The sequence below is a fragment of the Manacus vitellinus genome, unplaced genomic scaffold (assembly GCF_001715985.3).
Source record: "Manacus vitellinus isolate BGI_N305 unplaced genomic scaffold, ASM171598v3 scaffold_62_pilon, whole genome shotgun sequence".
Taxonomy (NCBI): domain Eukaryota; kingdom Metazoa; phylum Chordata; class Aves; order Passeriformes; family Pipridae; genus Manacus; species Manacus vitellinus.
This window is the reverse complement of record NW_021940704.1, coordinates 272,493-294,617: the sequence shown is the minus strand read 5'-3', so window position 1 is coordinate 294,617 and position 22,125 is coordinate 272,493. Positions and strand designations below refer to the sequence as shown.

At 58.7% G+C, this 22,125-nt stretch overlaps 3 protein-coding genes across 3 annotated transcripts; 2 read left to right on the top strand and 1 right to left on the bottom strand.

Annotated features, from left to right (window-relative positions):
- The first annotated feature begins 592 nt into the window (after positions 1-592).
- On the top strand, positions 593-5,170 carry LOC108641416. Its single transcript, XM_018083219.1, has 4 exons — positions 593-759; positions 2,135-2,304; positions 3,608-3,780; positions 4,755-5,170. Exons 2-4 carry the CDS (start codon positions 2,231-2,233, stop codon positions 5,168-5,170), a joined length of 663 nt encoding a protein of 220 aa, XP_017938708.1. The 5' UTR covers positions 593-759; positions 2,135-2,230.
- Positions 5,171-5,201: 31 nt separating this feature from the next.
- Positions 5,202-6,984, top strand: LOC108641415. Its single transcript, XM_018083218.1, has 3 exons — positions 5,202-5,495; positions 5,779-5,906; positions 6,205-6,984. Exons 1-3 carry the CDS (start codon positions 5,435-5,437, stop codon positions 6,982-6,984), a joined length of 969 nt encoding a protein of 322 aa, XP_017938707.1. The 5' UTR covers positions 5,202-5,434.
- Positions 6,985-11,347: 4,363 nt separating this feature from the next.
- On the bottom strand, positions 11,348-20,236 carry LOC103754911 (chloride intracellular channel protein 2). The gene is made up of 6 exons (XM_008920788.4): positions 19,955-20,236; positions 15,226-15,335; positions 14,715-14,840; positions 13,643-13,749; positions 13,081-13,262; positions 11,348-12,945 (listed from the first exon to the last, which is right to left on the bottom strand). The coding sequence occupies exons 1-6, from the start codon at positions 20,003-20,005 to the stop codon at positions 12,784-12,786; spliced, it is 738 nt and encodes a 245-aa protein (XP_008919036.2). The 5' UTR covers positions 20,006-20,236; the 3' UTR covers positions 11,348-12,783.
- Between the last annotated feature and the right edge of the window lie 1,889 nt (positions 20,237-22,125).

Sequence of the window (22,125 nt, the reverse complement as noted above, 5' to 3'; positions counted from 1 at the left end):
GGAATGCCCTAGCTGATGGTGACTGCTCGGCCCCTGGCAGCGCTGAAGAGTGCCAGCAAGCTCCACATGCTGCCATCCATGGCTCCATTAGTCCTTTAGTGGTTGCAACAGCTCTTGGGAAGCTCAAGTCTGGCTGCTTTCTATCCCAATGGGCTGCCAAAGGCCCGGGGCTCGTGGGGTGATTCACAACCACGTGCAGGTCCCTTGGGGTCTCTAGGGCAGAGCTGTGGTCTCAACCCTGCGTGTCCAGACTGCAGCACTAGTCTTGGCAAGGATAAAACTTGTTGGTTTTGCAGAGAAGTCCTGGCCTATGTCTACCCTGCTCTGTGTTGCCCCTGGCCCGACCCCCATGCTCCTTTCTGTCCCCAGGCCACTGATGGTCCCTGCAGGGGGGTGCAGGGTGCTGGGATGAGGTGCAGGCAGCATGCAGCAGGGTGCTGGCACTGGCTGTGTCTTGGCTCTGGCGTGCAGAGGGCACTGCTGAGCACCCATGGCCCGCAGGGATGCTGCCAACAAGGAAGGAAGGAAGGGAAAAAAAACAAACCCTGGCTCAGGAAAAAACGCACAAACCACCAAAGCCAAATCACATGTCATTGGACGTCTCCCAGCGCAGGGGCACAGAGGACTCAGACCTGTCCCCAGTCTGGAGGGAGCCTGGCAACTGAACAGACCCTGATGACGCTTCCAGTGAACGCTCAGAGCCGGATGTGGGGCTGCTGAGCTGAGGGTGTTGCGTTTTACAGAGCGTGGTGGGCACAGGTGGGTTCCTGATACAGCAGGGACCAGCGAGGAACTGCGTGGGTCAAGGTAGGGGGGAGCCTCAGGTGCCATGACAACAGGGATGCAGGCAAAGGAGGGGATGTTGTGGAGAGGGGGTTAAATCCCCACAATCTCAGCCAACGGGATATCCACCAAGCCATACTTTTACAGTTGCTACAACACGGGGAGGGTTGCTGAGGTTTTCCCTCTGGCCAAGGCAGAAGGGGAGCAGGTGTGCTGGGGTCATTGTGGGGCTGGCAGGGACTGGCCCGTGGCCACCCTCACTGCTGTGGAGGCACTGTCTCCCCTGTGCTGCCTCCAGCAGCTGGAGAAGCCCTGTCCCTGCCTCTGCAAGCAGCTGGTCCATCAGTTCCCCAGTTCTGTGCCCCCGGTCTTGGGGACTTCTCCCTCCAGGCAGAAACGGTCCTGCCTTCGCTGGGGTCTGCTGCTAAGCCGGTAGGGCTCTTGCTGGCTTCGGGGTGGGGGCAATCCCTAAACCATCTGCCTATGCTTCGGCTCTAGAGTTTCAGAGGTCTTGCCTCTGAGCCCTCACCCACGGTTTGCAACTCTATGTCCCTGCTTGTTGGCTGCTCCTCCTTGTTTCGAGCTCTGAATGCTGCAAGGGACAGAAAACAGGGACAGCATTTTGTACCTGCCTGCCGAGGTGGCTGTGCTCGTAACATTAGCACAGTGTGAAATGGGAAGAGTGAGAGGCAGCAGCTGCAGTGAGCCAGCCCTGCGGGTGTCCTGTCTGGCCAGGGGATTCTCCCCTCCCTTTGCCTCTGGAGGTGGCCCCAGGCTCCCCACAGGCTCCCCACAGTCCTCACAACTGGTGGCTTCAAAGCCCTTGCACATCTCACCCAGGAGAGGAAGGTTACCTCCATGACCAACAACAATAGGGAAAGATTCCTGGCGGCTGAATCATGGGGCAAGGCCATGGTAAGGAGGGGCTGGCCAGGTGTCAGACAGAGGTGCCCAGTGGGACAAGCCTCTGCTGTGGTTCACAGGACTGAGGTCTCTGCTAACAGCCCCAGGGGGTCCCTCGGGGTGTCCCATTGCACCTGGTGGGGTGCCAGCACACACGGGGCGCTCCCCATACCAGGGAGGCTGTGGGAGGGCTGGGGGTGTCCTGGCAGCGGTGTCACCGGTTGTGCCAGTGTGAGTCATGCCCAGAGCTGGGCTGAGTCACCTCCACAGTGGTGTGAGCGTCGGGGGAGGAGGTTTCACAGACCCACATCCCCGTGACGTCGGCAGCCTCTCCGTAACAGGCACCTCTGTGCCACGCTGGGCATGCAGACTCCACGGGCGAGGCTTGCCTGTGGCTGGTGTCGCTGGCTGAAGCTTTTCGAAAAAAATATCCTTTCTCTAACCACAGGTCCAAGCTGCCCATCATGCCTGCAGGTGGCAGAACAGCTCCAGCACACCCATCCCTCGCCACAGCCCCCGGTGCGGCAGCGTAGCGTGGGGACAGATGGACGGGCCGTGGTGGGATGAGCCCTGCCCTGCACCTGCTGCTGTCTCTGGCCAGCTGCTCCCTCCTCTGGGGTAAGCTGGTGCTGGAGCTACCGCTGCAGGCTGGGGGGACCCTGGGTGCAGGGCAGGGGTGGCACAGGGACACCTCTTAGAGCTACAGAAGGTACCTGTGGAGAGGAGGGGACCGAGTGGTTTTCAAGTTGCGAGAGGAAAGAAAACCCCAGGGTCAGCAGCAGCTGTGTCAGGGTGTCGGCGCCTTTGGCAGGGGCATGGAGAGGGTTCTCTTGGTGTGTGAGGCACTGGGGGGATGCAGGTGCTGAGCATCCTGCTGCAGGGGCAGTGTTTGCCCACTGTTGCCGAGCTGAAGCTGGGGACTGTGGGAGGGGGAACCTGTGCAGCATAACCACGCAGTGACTGGCCAAGGAGGGGACCCTGCAGAGCAGAGCAGCGCTGCCTGACACGCCTCTGCCCCCTCCCAGGGATGCTACTGCGGCCACGGCGTGTGAGGCTGGAGGCACAGAACTTCCACGTGTGGCTGCGGTGGGAGCCGGACCCCAGCTCGCCCAGCCATGCCACCTACCAGGTGGAGTGGAGGACGCGGTAGGTGGGGAGGAGGGGGCAAAGGGTCTGGTCCCCCAACACCCTGACAGAGGCTGTTGGGGCCCCTTGGTAGCCAGAGGGTTGCTGTCTGGCAGTAAACAACACAGTGGAACAGAGCAGTGGAGTTGACAGGGATCGGCTCGTCCCACCCCTGCACAGGCAAGGTCAGCTCAGGACAGTGTCCTGTTGGGTTTTGAACACCTTCAGGGATGGAGCCTCCACACCTCTCTGGGCAGCTTGGTGCCTTTCCTGGTCACTCTGCCAGTAAAAAACAAAGGGGTGGCTTTTATGCTGGGGTTTTGGGTTTGAGGTTTTTTTTCATTATGCTGAATGGGATTTCCTGTATTTCAACATGTGGCACCTGCCTCTCGTCCTTTTGCTGGGCATTGCTGAGAGGAAGGCTTCATCTTCTTTACTCCATTGTGTTGATAAGACCCCTCACCCAAAGCCACCTTTCTCTGAGACTCAGCAGTCACTGCTCACCTGGCCTCCCTCGTAGCACAGAGCCTCAACCCCTCGGTGGGCTCTCCCTGCCCACATGTGTTTCCTCATCGCAGAGAGCACAGGTCAGGGTGTAGTGCCAGGTGCCATCTGTCCCCAAGAGGGACTCGACTTGCTGGTGACACCCCTCCTCACACATCTCAGGACATTGTTGACTGACACCTCGGCTTTCCTACACTTTCTGCCTTGGCAGGATGGCGGTGGCTGGGCAGCCCTCCCTTTGGGCTGGGGAAGTGCCAAAAAGGAACAATCCCTGTGCTTTCTCCCTGGGCAGGACCTCGAGCTGGATCAAGGCAGATGCCTGCAGGGGGAACAGCACTGGCTCCTGGGAGTGTGAGTTGTATTTTGACAGGATCCACGATATCTACTGGGCGCGGGTGAGAGCGGTGGCCGGAGGAGAGCAGTCTGAGTGGGCCAGTTCCAGCGAGCTGCAGCTGTACAGAGACAGTAAGGACAGGGGAGCTCCTCCAGCTGGGCTCTTCCTGGGAGGGGAAAAATGGGGGGAGAGATCCTTGAAGAGAGCTGGTGGGATACAGTGAGAAATCGTATGAGGATACTGGTGGGAAAAGTGCTAAGAGCTCTGACTGGAGGAAAGGGATGGGGCAGAGCTGCTGGAGGAGGACTGGGTGAAGAGCAAGGGGACGGAGGAGGCACACTGAGGTGAGGATGATGGATGGGAGGCCCAAGGCCAACAGACAATGTGAGAATTTGGGTTTCTGGAGAATGCAGTGAGTTGGGGAAAAGAGGATACACCTCCAGGCTTGGCTCTTGAAAGGTGTTTTTGCTCCAGCAAGATGAAGATGGGGCAGGCAGGGGTAGGCAGGAGCAGCCCCTCTGGTGATGCCTTCACCTTGGCTGCCATGTTCACCAGGTGGAGGAATGTGCCACTTCTCAGTCACAAACTGTCCTGTCCAGAAAGCCAGGAGGTTTCTTGGGGACAGGAAAGACTCAAGACCACTGACACACCTCACAGGGGGTTGTTGCATGAACCAAACGTGCCAGTGGTTAAATGGGGTCAACATTCGTTGTTTGGGTTCCCTCATTCATTCCCTCTGCATCCAACTAGCGTGGAAATGGGTGTGCTCACCTAGAATGTGATTGCTGCCCTCAGCAGTGGGTCTCCAGGCCCTGGGGGATGGCTCAGGGGTGAAGGGCTTGGCACTGGGAGCGGTGGTGCCACAGGTCTGTCGGCATGAGGAGGAAGCAGAAGCAGTGTTGGTTGTCATGAAGAGGTGGTGGCTGCCTTTCCTGAAGCTGGTTTCACAACACAAAGTGCCCAGGGCGAGACCCAGGGAGCTTCTGCGCACTGGGAGGAGGATGTCAGATAGAAAATATCATTTCTAGAGAAACAAGATGCCTGCCTTCTTTTGAAGGACTTAGTTTTCTTCTTTTCTTTTTTCTTTTCCCCCCCCTCCCTACAGCAATTGTGGGGCCCCCCAAGTTGTCCTGGCTGCTCCAGGATCAAATCCTCCACGTAAACATTGCCACGCCACTCACTCCCTACCAGAGAAGAACTGGTTCCTACAAGCCAGTGGACCGAGTGCTGCTGAAACTGTGGTACTGGCTGCACCTGTACGAGGGGGACCTGCTTGTGCAGCAGGTGTGTGGCAGCTGGGCAGGGCTTGGAGCGTGTGGGGCTTGCATGAGATTTCCTGGGGCAGCAAAGCTGCTGTCTTGGGTTGCCTCAGTGTGGGGGTGCCTGTACCCCAGCCCTGCCCACACCTGGCTGCTCCCCCAGTCTGGGGCTCGCACCCCAGCAAGGCAGGAGACCCCTTTCCTCCCTCAGTCTGCATGGGTAAGGAGAACCTGTGACGGGTTCTGTTCAGATGAAAGGTGATGCCATGGTGGTTCCGGAAGGCGCTCTGGGACCTGAACACCTTCTGGGGCGAAGAGCCAAGCACTGGAGGTGCCAGGGAACAGGGGCTGTGGAGCAAGTGGGACACTGAGGCTGCGCTGGGCAGTGGAGCCATGCACAGCCACTGTGGTCACCTGTCCCATCGACTTCCAGGTGCCCTGCAAACGGAGCAGCGAGGACGTGCCGTGCACCTTCGGGCCCCTGAAGCCCAGCACACGGTACTGTGTCCGGACGGCAGCCGCTGGCATGGCCAGGGAGAGGAGCCGGGAGGCCGAGCAGTGCCTGGTGACTCCGGCAGGGCCCCCAGGTGGGAGGAGCACTCTCGCCAGCTCAGCCGGCGCGGTTGCATCTCGGGTCCTGCAGTCTCGCGTGTGGGTCCCTCACCCCCAGCCATTGTGATCAGGGTTGTGACCTAGCACTGCCCTGTGGGAACCTCTCAGGGTGATGCTGTCTCACCCTCTGCCTTGGGCTTGCCTCCTGGAACATCCCAGCCTGCCACGGGGGCTCCAGGGGAAACACTGGCACAGGGTGGGCTGGGAGGGATGTGCTGGTGTCTTTCCACCTGTCGGTCTGCTGTGACCTCCCAACAGGCTTTCCCTGGGTCCCTGCCGTGCTGAGTGCCTTCTTTGTGCTGCTGCTGCTGAGTGCGGCCGGGTTCTGCTTCTTCCAGCTGCACATATTCCTTAAACCCTCGGAGATGCACCTCCCAAAACCACTGGTGAGTGACGATCCTCCTCCAGCCTCTGCCCCATGTGTGCTGCAGCCGAGCTGGGATACCCTCTGTTTGCAGGGGCTCAGCACCTCCTTCCCTCCACCTCTCGCCCCACCAAGCCCATCTTGGTAGCCAGGTGCCTCCTCTGCTGTCCAAACCACTGTACCCCAATGGGAAGGTACAGGTGGAGTGCATCAGCCAGCTGTGGGTCACAGTGCAGGAGGGGTCTCAGCAGCACGGCCCCCACGCTGGCAGGGGTTTCGGCTGGCTGAGGCTGAGCCTGTCACTGCTTCTGTCCCTGCAGGCACTCCTGAACAACCAGCTGAGTGTGGCCATCCGGATGCCTCCCCTCGAGCTTGAGGAGGAGCCGCTGGCCCTGCTCCTGCAGACTGTGCTCTCCTCCTGTGGGCCACCTGCAGCTGGACAGGCATCGCCCATGGTCCCACTGTTCCCCCGAGGCCTCGCACAGGACGTGACCGGCTACTGTGCCAACGGGTTTGGCCTGGGCTGCCCCATGGAAGGAGCCCCATCCTGCACCCAGAGCCTGCTGGGACATGCCTTGGGCTCCCAGGTCCCATCACAGCTGGAAAAAGATGAGGAGACAAGTGATGGGGATGATGTGCCGGAGCAGCTGGTGCCAGTGGGACTGACCAGAAACAGCTACATAGGTGACAGGGACAGCCGTGCACCCGAGACATGGCTCACCCCGCACCTCCAGCTGTATTCTAAATGCCAGTGCCCAGCCCTGGGAGCAGGCAGACGCCTTCCTCTGCCCATGCCCGGCAGGAGCTGCAGTCAGGAGGACCTGCGGGAGGGCCTCGGCATGGCCAGGCACTGGGTCCCACTCAGCTCCGTGAAGCTGCCGGCCAGTGAGGAGGAGGAGGGAGGGCAGCTCCTCTGTGCTCTCCGGCCCCTGCCTGGCATGGGGACTGAGCCAGGCAACAGCACCATGCAGCGAGGCCACTCAGAGCAGGCAGCACCGGGCATCCCCAGCCCCTACCAGCCACCACCTTCGCCCGGCAACGTCCCGCGGGCAGCTGCCTTCTCCGGCTATGAGCCACGTGCCCCACCTGGGCCACCGTGAGGGGGGGCACCCTGGGGATCTCCAGGAGCCCCCAGCTCCCAGCACAGCCCAAGGTGCCCCCCAGCCACGGTGGCTGCCTGCCCCAACCTGCTGGTGCCAGGCTGGGGACAGGGCAGGGGCAGGTTCCCACGGGCAGGCACAGGAGTGCTCCAGGCTCAGCTGCCATGGATGGGCAGGATCCGCATCTCCAGAGCTTCCCTTCCAGGCTTTTGGTGCTATGGAGCCAAAGCATAAGGAGAAGAGACCAAAGTTCAACTCCCAAAACTCTTATCTATTTATCTACTTGTATGTGTGTATATGTGGTACAGTATCTATACTAATGCAAATTTATGTAACACTCATATATAAGCCCTCTTTAATGAAAGAGATTGGGGTTTTTTACTTCTCTGGAAATACTGACTGTGTGCTGGAGTTGTTTTTAAATATCACTCATTTATTACAGAAAGCTGGCTTCTGTGCTCGCTGTTTCTGTGTTACAGACCCAGCACGGCCGTGTCTGAACAGCAGCTGGGAAAGGCACTGGGAAAACCGGGGGAAGGTCAGCAAACCCTTTCTGTCCTGATACCTTTCGTTTGAGACTGGTGACTCAAACGTTTCCACCTTTGGAGCTGCATTTTGGGTTGTTGTTTTCCGTGTACACACGGCCATCTAGTGGAACCGGGGAACGGTGACATTGGGGAACGTCCACTAGATAGCGGTGTGTACTTGAAAAAGACGTAAATGCATCATGGTTCTCTCCAGACCACCGAATGTGAAGATCCAAAGTTGAAAAACGTCCTCAATTCAGTTTTGGAAACGGACGTGCAATTTCGGCGCTGGGCTCCTGCAAGCAAACTACAGCCCTTTCCCCCAGGGAGGAAAGCCCATACCCTCGGTGTCTCAGGTGCAGCTGGTGGGCTGCCCAGGGCGCTCCACAGGCAGGGTTCTGTCCTGAACCCTTTTGTCTGGGAGCAATCTTTGGCTGTATTCAATTTTGGGAGAGGGGAAACCTCCTTGTGCTGTGCCACAGGCTGGCAGCAGTGGAGTTCAGCTCTGCTGACAAATCCAGGCTCCTGGACTGATGAGATTTACTCTGGATCCGGGAACAGGTGAGAAACTGGTGTCCACGTCCACTGTGTTGGAGGTGCCAGGCTCGCACTGGGGCACAGCCAGTGCTCTCATCACAGCTGGCCAGGTCTTTGCAGATCAGAAGAGAACCAGCTCTTTCCTGAATCTGTGGCAGGGCAATGGTGCTGGGATCCCCACAGGTGATTCAGGCAGTTACTCAGTGGCAGCAGAGGCTCGCCCTGACCCAGGGGTGGCTGAAGCAGCTGGGATGTCCCCACTGATATGAAAGAGTTGTTCATGCAGAGTGGAAAAAGGCAGAAGGCTCGTGACATTTCAAGATGGCATTTAGCATCTGAAGTTTCCAATCTCTTGGATGCAAGAGGGGTTTTTCTGCTTTGCCTCAGAGGTGCAAGCAGCATGTGGGACTCTGCAGAGCCACAGGGAGAAAAGGTGTGACACTTGCTGGGACTGAGGTCCCAGCGTGTCCCAACAGAGACCTCTGTGCAGTGAGGGGTCTGGGTGGAGTGTCTGGATTAGACCCTGTTTTGCTCTACCTGACCAGGCATTTTGTGCTGAGCAGGATGGAGCTGGGTCAGGTGTAAGCCCCCAGCCCCAAGCAGGCCCCCAGCCTCAGGCAGGCCTGGCCAGTCCCTCCATCACCACTGCAGCCTCAGGCAGGTGCATACACCCGGCTCCTGCCTCAGCATCCCACACTGCCTCCCCAGCACGGAGAGGGGTGAGCCAGTGACCGGGCCTCAGGCACCCAGCCCACCCCACAGCACCATCACCTCTGAGGTCAGATGCCATCCTGGTGCCAGCCTCGGGCCCAAGGCACAGTGCTGTACCCGCAGGTCCTGGTGCGGGGGCTGGTGAAAGCTCTGACTCACCCGATCAACGGGCTGTTCCTGCCTTCTCTCTGTGGTGTTTTCAGCTTCTGCCGGTGCCAGATCAAAGCAACGAAAGAGATGCAGCTGCAAACAGCTCTTTATTAGAAACAGCAGGTTTAGGACTTTGCAAGAGGGTATTTCTTATTACTAATTCTTGGAGAGCGGAGCTGCCAGCCTATGAAAATGCTGGAGAGGGGAAAATTGCTGTGTGGGGGCTAATGGGGCTTTCACAGCCTCTGCATGGGAACCATTGTGCCTGACAAACATGGGGGACGTGGTGGCCCCTGAAACAACAGGGGAAAATCAAGCTTTAATGTTTTGCAGGCTGCCAGTACCAAGGAACATTTGCCTTTGAAAGCCACAGGAGGCAAAGCTACAGTGAGCCCACCCTGCTCCGCCTGCTCTCCCTCCTACCTGTCACTGCAGCTGCCCTGCCGCCTCTGGGACAGCCCAGGGCTATCCCAAACACTCGTAGCCACCTCAAGCACTGTCCAGCACGTGTTTGTGTATCTGGCAGGGACCTGGGACCTCACTGAGTGAGGCCCTCTCAGCCAGCCTCCCCGTGCAAGTTGCCTTTGTGATGGCTCCATAGCTCCAGATGGGTCCCCAAAGTGGGACAGAGGAGCAGCATTAGAGCTGTCGTGCTGGACCCCATTCTTCAGCCAAAAAAGGCTTTGTGGTTTGACAGGTCCAAGCTGCGATGTCCAGGCCACTGACTCCTGCTGCACCTCCCTCTCAGTGGTCTGAGCTGCTTGGCCTGGCTGGGAAGTTGACTGGGATGTGGGTGGGGACTGTGGGAGCCCCAAAATCTGGAGCCTGATTGTGGAGTGTTCGGAAAATGTGCCTGGAGAGGGCTGCAGGGCTGACAGGCTGCAGAGATGTGAACTCGCTGGCTCAGACCTGTGCAGTTTCTCTCCAGGCAGGAGCTTTCCTGCAGCTCAGCAGGTCAGGACCCAAGTGGGGCAATGGGGATGCTCAGGTCACCCCAGGGCACTGCAGAGTAAAATTGGTCCTGCTTTGTGTGCTGGTCTGGGAGTGCCCTCGCCTGGGGATGCGTGGCATGTGTCTGCACTCAGGAGGTGCCATGGGCACCCCGCTGAAGCTGAGCTGAGGGAGTTAGTTGTCACCCAGCTCTGTCACCAGGTCCCCTTGCTCTGCAGGATGACCTCCCCTGCGTTGGACAGAGGAGCCTGATCACTTGCCAGTGCTCAGGGTCTGTGAGACATGGCCAGTCCTTGTGCTTCCCATCCTCCAGGTGCACGTCAGGAGATGTCTGGTCTGTGGACAAGGAGCGGTGGCTCAGCTTAACACCTTCCCAGTCCCTGGCACTGCTTCAGTAGCTCTCTGCCCCTCAGGATCACTAATGCTGCCAGTGACAGCCAGCACCAGCAGAGCTGCCCTCTGAGCTGGGCACATCTCATATTGCACTCTGAGTTTGGGGAGGGTTCTGTGCTTCCTCCCCATGGCAACCCTCTCCTGCCCATGTCCTCACAGCACAAGTCATGAGCCTGCCTCCAGGACTTCATTCTGTGACATGAAACTTGGCACTCAGGGGATGGGAAACAGGCTAGATACGGATTTTTGTTTGGAGAAAAGTCCCAGCTGAGTGTCCACTTGGGATGAGGTTAGCCCGTGGTTTAGGGCGGAGAATTTCTGTGTTTTGGGGTGGAAGGTGCCCATGGTGTGGACCAGGGCATTTCAGCTCCCAGGCTGCTGTCCTAGAACTGACTTCAAAGCTGAAGGAGAGCCTAGGAGAAGAAAGGGACATCTCCCTTCCTTCCTTTACACTTCTTGGCTGTAGCCCAGCACTGCTGCAACCCCTTGCATGAGGATCTTTTCCTTTTTCTCACAGTTTGCTTCTGGAAGTTACCTGTTACCACTGTCCCAGCACCTTCCATTGGGGCCATCCATGCATGACCCCGCCCCTGGTGGCATGCACAGAGCTCTGGAATGTTTACAGTCCCTGCTAGGGAAAACAGGAAAGGGTCTGCAGCAGAGGAGGGGTGTCATGGGGTGGGGGAGAGGACCATAAGGATCCAGGGTGCAAGACTGCTTCTCCCATAGCAGTGGACCTGTGGCAAGGCAGAGTGACCACTGTGGCCTGGCAGGGACCTGCTGCTGCCAGCAGCAGATGAATAAATCCCTCTCACTGGAGCAGTGTCCTGTGGTCGCTCCATCCCCACGCTGTGCAGGGTCCTGCACCCTCCCACCATGGCGTGTGTGGTGTGGGCAGACAGCAGTGCCTGTGCCCTGGAAGGGGATGTCTCTCCTGACACATGCATCCCAGTGATCCAGGGCAGCAGAGGCTGGGGCTACAGCTTCATTTCTGCTAAATCTCAGAGGGGTTTCCACTGTAGGGAAGTTCCCTCCACCCCGCAGCACCCTCCATGCCAGCAGCCTTGGCCCCTGGCTGACAGCACACCAGCGAGGCATATTAAAATATAGTTTATTGCTGTTCTTAGTTTAAAAAACCCCAACAAACCAAAACCAAAACCCACTAATAACAAACCCAGTCCCCAAACCCAGGCAGGCTTGCGAGGACACACGTTTAGTGCAAAGAGGAAAGCGGCAGTGAGGGCTGAGGGGGCTCTGCTTGCCCTGTTCCCACAGAGCCCACTGCCCTCACTGTACAGTATCGATTCGTCCTGGGGTTGTTTGGGGAGGGCTGGCCAAATTCACGAGCTCTGGTGGGAGTCCTGGGGGAGCTGGAGGTGTCAGAGGGGGAGCATGGGATGTCGTGGCTGTGCAGAGCAGCTTTGATGCCTCATGTCAGCGACATGGGACAGGAAAGAACAGTGCTGAGCCCAGGGGCATCATACCTGCCCACACCTCTCCAAGGACACAGCACTTTGCCAAGCAGCCACTGCCTGCTCTCCTGGGCTCTCCAGTGTGGAAACCAAACATGTGGCCTATCCTGTGGCTGCTCCCAGTTTCAGGTGCCTGAAGAGTTAGTGGGGACCAGGGGTTGTAGAGTTAGAGCATGGCTGCATCCCCTGCAAGGTCCTGCAAGGCATGGAGAGGCTCCTTAGCTCTCAGGAGCCATGCGGGACCTTGCAGCCAGCAGAACAGGGCCCTGGGTGCTGGTACCCACGGGAGGGATGCCCTGATCCTCAGCCCTCCATCCTCAGCCCTTTGTGGGTCCCCTCACCATGGCAGGCTCTGGCATCACACCAGGCATCACCCCCAGCACCCACCTTCCCCCGTGTCCTCAGAGGAGTCAGCACATCACAGACCTCAGCAGTGAGCACAGTCTGCCACTGCAATGAGCTGCTGGGGCACAGCCTTTTGGTGTCTTCAGAGGGAGCTGGATGCCTTGGAGGAAGAGAGGGCTGCTCAAATGGCAGCCCCAGGTGCTATACAGGGTGGCACCAGGTGAATTCAAACAGCTCCAGCTCAGGGAAGGCACTGGGATCCCAGGACGGGCACAGGGTGGCTGGGACCACATAGGGCTGGCAGAGCAGCCCCGGCTGCACGAGGGGATGGGGAGGCCGGGCTGGCCCAGCCATCTGGGGGTCTCATCTCTTCCATGAAAGCGCCGCTGAGGGGGGCTGGTGCTTAGCTTTTCCCAGGACAAGTAGTCACAGGTCGTGAGACATGTTTTCAGGGATTAGGGATGCAGCTGCATCCAGACGGGACCAGTGTACAGGCGTGGTCAGCACTGACAGCGCCCACGGGCTGCAGCCAGCAGTGCAGGAGGAGGAGGCAGCAGCAGGGGCTGTGAAGCAAGGCACTATTTCTGAAAGGCAGGGGGTAGCAATGCTGTAAACCCCCTCCAGTCCCTCCATCGGCTGGTTTTGGTTGTGTCAGGACGGTGGAGTCGGAGGGCTTGGCCGGGGCAGTGCTGCCAGCCCACCCCTCGCTGGGGTTAGGTCATCTTCCTGGCGACGCTGGCGTAGGTGTGCTCGATCTCCTCGTCTGCAGGACAGGTGTGACTGAACTCATCGCAGGCGTAGGCGTTGTTGAGGTAGCGCCAGACACCCGTCATGTCCTCTGGGATCTCGAAGCCGCGGTACTTCTTGGCTGCAATCTACAGGGGAAAGGAGGAGGAAGAGGAGGCTGAGACTTCCCAAACCTGGGGGAGATTCACTCTCTGGATTTGGCAGCGGGGACTCCCCGTCAACCCCTCTGGGAGCAGGTCCCCCACCTTGGCTGGTGCCATTACCTTGATGATGTGCAATTTGGGCAGGAGGTTGCAATCAGCCAGCGTCAGGTGGTCTCCATCCAGGAATTTCCTCTTGGAGACGGTGATGTCCTCCACACTGTCCTGGTCAACCTCCTCTGGGAGAGGAGTGTTCATATAGACATCCAGGCGATGAAACTCCCGCAGCAGGGCCTTCTCAAAATCTGGGAGGGCAGGAGACAGAGAGCAGTGAGCGGGTGCCCTGGGCTCCCAGCTGAGCCCCAGGCTGTGCTAGGCTGGCTGAGCCTCCCCCAGGCTTTGCAGAGAGGGAAAGAGCCCTCAGACCACACGAGCGAGGCACAGCATTGACCCTGGCCAGTCTCTGCTTCCAGGGGACCTGAGCAGCATCTCCCCATGCTCTGCTGTTATCCCTGTGGAGCACACAACTGACTTCATTCTTCCCACCTCCCCACTCCACCTCACAAGGAGGCTTTGGTGGGGCAGGCAGCAGGGACTTTAACCTGATGTCAGGATTTGCCTGCAGACAAAAGCATCTCTCCCTCCCGAGGATTACAGCCCAGCAACCCCCACCCGCAATCCTTACTGATATTTGCTTCCTTGCGTGGGTTCTTGATGTATGCTGAGAACTTGGCAAAGATGTCACTGCCCACGTCGAAGGACTCCTTGTACTTGGGGCTCAGGTGTGGATACCTGGAAAGAGACACTCATGTCAGTGCAGGCAGGGATGGAGCAGGGAGTGCCACTGTGCCCAGGGCTGGTACTGGAGGATGCAGGGGATGTTCAGCTGTCTGTGGGAGAGCTGTGATGCTGTGAATTACTGCAGCTGCCACCCTGTGAGTTGTGTCATCTATCCTGGGTGTTTGCCAGAGGACAATCTCAGGGCAGAAACTCTGTGGCTGAGGGATGCTGGTGGCTGTGGAGCCCCGGAGTAAAGCTGTGCCTGCAGGCAGTTCTGGCCCAGCCCAGAGGATGAACGTTGGCACAGAGGGGTCTCGGGAAGCCAGAAGCTCCCATGACACCCTCAGGAACTGTCTCCTGCTTGCAGACATGTCCCAGGGCACGCTGGGCAGCTGTGACAAATGCACTTGAACTTCCTCTTGTGCAGCAGTGGGGGGGCGGCTGCAGCCATGCAGGGCACGGGGAAGGCTGGTTTGGGGGGCTGCAGGCAGCGCCCCAATGAGCTCGGGGGGCACCACCCCACAGCAGCCCTGCAGGCCACCTGCACTGCTGCAGTCAAGCAAGGCCATTTGCTTTCGCTCAGCTGAGTACACCGGGGATGAGTGAGCAAAGGGGTCTCGTGTTCCCCCTCTGCCTCAACACCAGCTGCCACAGCCAGCAGCAAAACCCCCAGTTCCGGGGTCCCTGCAGGGACCTCGCCGCACTCCTACTCTGTCCCCGGTGACGGGATGCGATGACTGGTGCGCTTCCTCTTATTGTTTCCCATTCCTGCCGTCCCCACGCCCTCCCTGGGGGACCCAGCCCCTCAGCATCGCAGCCCCTGCTCTGCAGAGCAGGCTCAGGGGATGTGGGGGCCATTCCCCTGCCCGAGCTGCCCTCGGGCACCTCCTGGCACCCTGCCCCGCTTTCCCAACCTGCCAAGCGCTGCGCAACGCTGTGCCGGGGCCAAAACGGGGGAGGAGGGAGTTTGTAATTACGTGGGCGGGCACAGGGTCTGCTCCAGGAACTCCTCAATCTTGATGAAGTCTGTTTTCAGCTCCTTATTGAACAGCAAGAAGGGTGGGTTGGTGCCCGGCGCTAAATCTTTCAACTCTTCAGGTTTCCTGGAGCGGAGAAAACAAGCAGGCTCAGAGCCCGCAGCCTGCCTGCCCCCGCCAGCCCCAGGGGAGCGGGGGGGCAGGACCAGGAGCGTCCCCAGTTGCGCACTCTGCTGGCTTGGGGAGCTGACAAGTTCCCCCCAGCCCCTCGGTCTGCCCTGTGGTGCCTCTGGCTCGCCCTTGCACCCAGCAGGACAGGGGGGCCGTGCACACGTTGGCAGGTAGCCCAAGTGCCCGAAGCCCGCGGGTGTTGGGCAGTGTGTGCGCAGGGAGTGCCCCTGTGCAGGGGCACACGGGCTAGGGAGTGGGCAGGGGGAAGAAGTGCTGATGGGGGAGCTGAGCAGGGGGTGTCTCCGCCCACTGCTGGCACGGGGCTGCGGGGACGTCTCACCTGGTCATGTCCACTGTGGTGACGTTGAACTTGACCCCTTTGAGCCACAGCACCATGAAGAGGCGCTGGCAGAAGGGGCAGTTTCCGATGTTTTCTCCATCCAGACCAGCCTGCAAAGAAATGAGTATTTAACCCTTCCACAGACAGGATGCCAGGAGTTGGAGAGCCACTGGAGGTAGGCACACGGAGGGCTTGGACAGGTACCCAGCACGGGGGCTTGGCTGTAGCCCTGAGGCCACTGGAAAGGACATAGAGCATCCTCAGGATGCCCGGGGTTTGGTCCTTCCCAGAAATGCAAGATAAATCTGGGAGGAAGTGGAGAAGGAGGCAGGGGAAGGAGGCAGAGGGTGATTGCTAATGGATGAGGAGGAAGGGAGGGCCCGCTTGGCTGGGAGGCCAGGCTGAAGAGGGTGGGAGAAGGGAAATGAGCTCATGTTTGCCAGGAAAAGAGCAGTTTGTTTTCATGTGCTGTTCATGTCTGCCTCCAGTCTCATGTGCATTTAATGAACCCATGCATGACTCCCCCGGACTGGCAGTGGCCAAGAACCACCCAGCAGCCTGCCCCAGGCTGGGGCAGCAGGGCTGTGCTCAGGGGAATTTGTGCTGGCATCCCACACAGCGTCAGTAGGAAACAGAGACAACTTTCAGCTGCTAAAGGAACCTCTTTCAGCCCCTCTGCATGGGCACAGCTGCTGCATCTCAGCACTCAGGGGGCTGCTCTGTGACCAGGACAGGGTCAAACAGCAGTAGGAATGCAGGAAGGTGAGGGGTTTGGACACCCTGCCGGAGTCCCACCAGGGCTCCCTCACCAAGGTCTCACCCAGGTGATTCCTGTTCACCAATCCCAAGGGAAGGCAGCAGCAGGCAGAGGGAAGCCCATTTCCTTGCTGTGTAGCAGCTGGACAATCCTTTACAAAAAGGACTGAAATGCCTTATGAGGAGTTTGGCAAGAGGAATGTGGAAGGTTCCCCCCCTCCCCGTGCAAACAGACTGGCTGAGGTGCTGCTCTGAGACAGAAGCTGTGGCGAGAGGTAAAATGGCTCACAGGAAACTCAGCCTCTTTGAGAGAATGAACGAGTTCCTGAGCTGCATGTGAGCCGTGGTGCTCTGGAGAGGGCGGCTGCCCTGCCCCAGCAGGGAGGAGCAGCACAGATCACACCAACCTGTCACGGGGGGTGCTGCTCCCGTGGAGCCGTGGGACATGAGCCCCAGTGGGACAGCTCTGGACTAAGCCTTGATATCTGCTGGCGAGCTGAAGTCCAGAGGCTAAGCAGAAGGGTGAATAGATTTAAGAGGATCTGATGGAGTCAAATAGCAGCAAAAACATCCATGGTGGGCAGCTGGAGGTGGCTCTGGAGCTCGCACCTCTCTGGGGCTCCAAAGACAGGATGGCTGAGGAGGCAAGACCTGTGCCTGGCTCTCCTGGGCTGGAGGTAGGTGCTACAAGTCACCTGTCTGTATCCACAGCTACCCAGAAACCTGTGGACTCTGGAGTGCTTGGCTTCTCTAGGGGAGACACACCATCCTCAAATTCAGCCTAAAGGGGACAGTAAACAGATCAAAACCCTGACACTCCAGGTGGTGAGCTGGAGCAGGGCAGTCTGCTTCTCCACCATGCCAACACCTTTTAGTCCTTTCAGAGGAAAGAAAATTGCTTTTAACAAGCATTTTTTGTGCTCAGCTGTCATGGAATGATGCTCCTGAGGAAAGAAACAGGAAGAGAAAAACGTGTTGGTTCATTTGGGACATGCCCAACAGTGAAGCTGAATCCACACACGAGGCTGGTCGCTGGCTATTAATAACAAGTGCTCCCAGGGGCTTACAGCTCAGGAGCATCCTGTGTCACTAATAGCAAATAGGGCTTCTTTGGAAAGGGGTAAAACTGGGTCTCAGACTTCCTGTGAAGGAGCTGGAGGGAAGAGTCAGAGAACAGCCTCGAGGGCTACCTGTGGGCAAGAGCACAAGGCATCTCTGCTCCCCGTCCCCTCTCCATCACTGCTGCCACATGTGACCCCAAACTGCTGCCATTCCTTGGAGCATCTCCAGCACTAACAGCTCAGCAGGTGTTTTTGTGTCTGCCTAGCATGAGGACCAACACTTTACTTCCTTCTCTCCCTGCTGGCTATGCTCCCCTCAACTTCCCTGGCCTGGCACAAGGCTGGGAACGAGAAGGATTAGTTTGTCCTGTTGTACCCCCTGGGAGCTGTTGTGCTGAGCCATGGCAGCACATAGCTCTGGTGGAGTCCCACTGGAGCAGTGGTGGGGTGGGGAGGACGGGGAGAGGAGGAGGTGCCCCTCGATGGGGCTGCTCTGGGCTCAGACTGTGCTCTCCTGCTTCAGGCTTCTCAGTGCTCCTCTAGGAGCTCCAGCCTCTGGGCAGCTTAGGCTGGTTTTCCCCCTCATCTTTTAAAAATGGAGAGGTGGGGGATTTTAGAGTGAAAAGGAAATCAGGATGGCCTCTGCAGGGAGGAAGGATTAAGCCAGGCCCATCCCAGGATGCTCCGAGCCAAAACCTTTATCTGGAGGAAGCGGAGGGGAGTTCCAGCAGTGCCTGGGCACTGCTGGGAGAGCACTGGGCTCTGGAAGGGCCCTGCTGTCACCAGCTGGCCATGGGGAGAGGCCCCAGGAGCCAGGGGCACTCAGGGGAGACTTGCAGCCACATGCCCTCCCTCCCTGGTAAATGCAGAGCAGCATGGCAGGGGAGTCATCAGTCTGCACTTCCTTCCCCAAAGAGCCTCATCCGCTCTCCCTGCTGCAGCAAGGACTGGGGTGGGGGCACAGAGCCTGCAGCCCCCCCAGGCTGACTTTCCTCACTCTTTTGTCCTCAGATGACGGATAAACCCAGCCTGGACTAGTGCAGCATCTCTAGAGGTGTGCAGGCTTTCAGTCACAACTCTATGAGGCCTCACGAGGCTGCTCACGGGGCATTCAAACCCCGAAGTTAGTTGGCAGTTCCTGTGGTTTCCCCTTGGTGAAACAGCCTGAAATGCAGTGGGAGGACGGAACAGCTTTGCCTGCTTGGGGCACTGCTAAATACTGCTAAATAAATGAGACTTGCCACAGCTCCTAGAGGCACCCCGAGAGCCAGGAGGCAGCTGAATGCCTGGTGGGGCTGCGGGACAGAGTGTCCTGCCAGGCAGGGAGACCCCCCCAGCTGGAGGGACAAGGCTCTTGCCAGAGGCATGGCAGGGTGAGGAATAGCCAACCCCTTGGGGACACCCACCCCAACCCAAGGGCAAAGTTGGATCTGCTCCATGCCCTGCCTGTCCTCACCAAGGTAACCCCAGCGTTCACCAGAGTGAAACAGGTTGCCATGCCGTGCCATGACATGCCATGCCGTGCCATGCAGTGCCAGTGGGCACTTGCAGGAGCTACCCCTGCGATTTACAGCTGTCACTGGGAGCTGTGTCCTCGTGGAAGGTGCCTGTCAGCAGCCAGAACCACTGTGTCTTCAGTAAAAGATGGGTCCTGAGTGCTGGGAGGGAGTGGCACAGCATCAACTGTGAACAGACAAGCCAGGAGGGTTTTTTCGTGCTAAATGAAGACACAGAGGAAGTCCTGACGACACTGCTGGTTTTCTGTTTCGCTTCCCTCTGAAAACCCCCCTTGAACATGCTGCTGCCATTGCAGTCACCTCTTGTATCATCTTCCTTTACAGCCATCCCAAGCTAAGCAGGGAATTCAAGGTGCAGATTCCTTTCACCAAGAATAGGCTTGTCTGGATTCAGCTCAGCCAAGCTCTATGTCCAGCAAGCAGTGCTGTGGCAATTTTGGCAAAGGGATGGGGGAGATCCCTCTTGGGAAGGTTCAGATAATCCTTTCTAACACATTTCCAACTACAGCCTAAGGAAGGTGCCTGAGCCAGGGAAGCCAGTGCCTCCAGCCCAGTGCCACAGTCCTTTTGTGCGCCTCCAGGAAAGGAGGAGCAAAGCCCATGGGGCTGAGTGGCTACAGAGAAACCATCCTTAAAACCTCGATGTGGTGGCACAGGGGGGCATTGCCCCCCCAGTCACTGTCACTTGACGGCGTGTCCCAGGGCCCCACTGGCATTGCTGCGGGCACACACTAAAGTGGGGCACTGCTAAATACCAGCTAAATACCAGCTGCCAGCTTTGGCTCCTCTCTTTTTGCACCTCACGTGTCCACTGCAGATATTTGGAACTTTGAGTGTTAAAATGTTCCAAGGAAAGCGTTCAGAAAAATTGCTTAACAGGGAAAAACCCAGAAACCATTTCCAGCAAATACCCCTCTGTGATGCTGCCCCGTCCTGCCCACGCCTGGGCTCCCGCGCCGGCTCCCCAAGCCATCCGTGCTCATTTCGCAACCCCACTCGCAGGAGAAGCTGAAGTGGCAGCTCCCAGCCCTCCTGCTTGCTGTTCCCAAGCTGGGGCTTGTCTTATCTGGGTTTCGAGAGGCACGTGTGTGCCCGCTCCTTCATCACACCAGCTGCCAGCAGTGCCACTCCCCTGGGGTGCACGACCACCGTGAGACCAGGGTGTCTCTCAGGCTGCTGGTGTGACACCCCATGGTCCCTGCACCACCACATGCCTGCTCCCTTCCTCTAGGCACCCACTTAGCCAGTCCTCATGGCAAGTAACACCGAATTTGGTAGCCATCTCCAGCCTCATGGAATGTGAAGACACTCATGAATTCCCACCGCCTGCACCCAGCTGGAACCTGGTGAGGGTGAGCCAAAGAGTCACTGTCCCCCCCCCGCCCCGAGACCCACCTTCACAAACAGCTCAATCTCGGGCTCCTTGGTGGTGTTGTGGCTGTCCATCCTGGCAGTGTGGGGACGGCCTGCTGGCTACACACTGCTGTGGTGAGTTGGTCTGTCCTCTGCAGAGCTCTGACGGGTGAGGCTTTCAAAGGGCTGATGGCTTGGGCCCCTCGGCTGCTCTCGCCCCGTGGAGGGCTGGGGCTCGCCCTTTCCTTCCTTCTGAAGAAGGGAGGAGCAACAGGGTGTGCGCCGGGACCCGCCAGCAAGCGGGGGAAGCTGCCGGGGCCTCTCAGACGTGACTCAGCATGGGTCTATCTGGTCATGTTCACGAGTCCCCTTCCAGTCTATCACACCCACCCAGGCGCTGCTCCAGTGCCTCTGAGCAGTGGGCTGGTGTCCCCAGCACTGCTGCCGTCACTTCCCAGCTGGAGCAGGGGTTTACAGAGGAAGCGTCTCGCCTGCCGCTCCTGCTGCTGCTCCAGTCTCATAGTGGCCCTTCACCACTCTCCCACCCTCACGCCCGTGTCTGGGGCCCCAGCGCTTCTTTATCTCCTTGGGGTGAACCCAGCTGGCCTTCCCACTGCCTCCTGTGGCTGCATTACGATGGGTGTCTGCCTGGAGGGAGGGTACAGCTCCTCTCCCAGCCCACCACCCTTGGGGGCCCCTGGCTGGGCTCCTCTGAGCACCCATCGCTGCAAGGAGCAGGGCTGCACAGGGAAAGTGCTCAGGGAAGCTGAGTGGAGCAGCTTGGCCACCTGCCACCAGGTTTTTGAAGCCAGGGCACAGCCCTTGGGCAGGAAGGATTGCAAAACAGCCAAAGTGGGAGAGCAGAGAGGCTGGAGCAATGTCTGGGAGCAGAGGGGAACCCCAGAGTGCCCCTGGCAGCTGCCCAGCTGGGTGGTGTGTGGCAGGATGGTGGGACGGGATGTCTCAGGGACTGACCCCCGGCAGGGCCCCATTCCTGGAATTTGGGCTGTTTCTCAGGAAGGATGAACGGCTTGCTTTCCTCCCCAGGATGGGAGGGAAATGTTTGCTGTCAGATCGCCCTGGCTGCCGTCCCAGCAGAGGCAGCTTCTCAGCACCCACGGGCTTAACTCTTGGGCAAGACCCATCTTGCACCTCTGGATCCCAAAGCTGGTACCATTGCACAAAATGGGGACCCCCGATGCTTGACTCTGCCCCCCCTCCCCCCAACTCAGATAAGCTCCAACTTTCCTAAAAATAATCAATCCCTGATCAGACAGCAATCCCCACTGAAGCAATTGGGATGGAAAATGATTTTGCAGGCTCCTGGAGGAGGCTCCCCAACAGAGATGCTTCTGCTGGTCCTGCTACTCAATCCAGTGATGTTTATGCTGGGGGCTGCAAGGGGAGGCAGGGGGGGCATTATTCTTTCTGCCCCATCAAAGATTTTGGAGAACTTGGAACTTTCCTCGGGGGTGTGTGCCGGTCCCTGCTGCCACCCCGCCCTCTGCCGCTGCCCCTGCCCGGGCGATGCTGAGCCTGCGGGAGCCGCGATGGCTCCTGGCACTGCCGACTGCTGCTGTCTGCGCTGACCTCAGCCGGGGTCAGAGCCAGCAGCTCCAATCCGTGGCATTTCCCTCCAGCTGAAGCAGCAGGCAGGGACTTAACTCCTGCAGGCGGGGGGCACGGGATAGCACAGTGCCCTCCCCAGAAGGTGCTGGCATGTCCAGTACCCGGCCCCACAGAGGCTGTGGGGCAGAAGGGTGGCAGCAAAGACCGGCACCCTGCCCACAGGGTTGGGTGCAGGCAGAGTGTTTGTCTTTCTGCAGGAACAGCCGCCTGGGAGGCAGTTCAGGGAGCCTTTCCCTTCCTCCTGACAGGGTGAATGGCCGGACATTTGCCGAGATCGAGATTACAGCACATATGTATCCGGATTTCTGCCCCACCGTGCCTGGGAGAAAGCTGGGGGCACTTCGGAAACCTCTCCAAGCCCTGTCCATCTGCCCAGGGGGAACAGAGGCAGGAGGGAGGGGGCTGCCGGTTTTCTCCGCCAGCAGTGGTGATGCCAAGGCATGGCACTGGCTTACCCGTCGCAGAGTGCCTTTGAAAACATGTCCCCTCCCTAGGGGAGGTGTCCCTGTGCTGAGAGTGAACCGGCTGTCCCGAGCAGCCCCTGGCCCCGGGCAGCAGACAAAGAGCGGGTGTACATGCGCCCG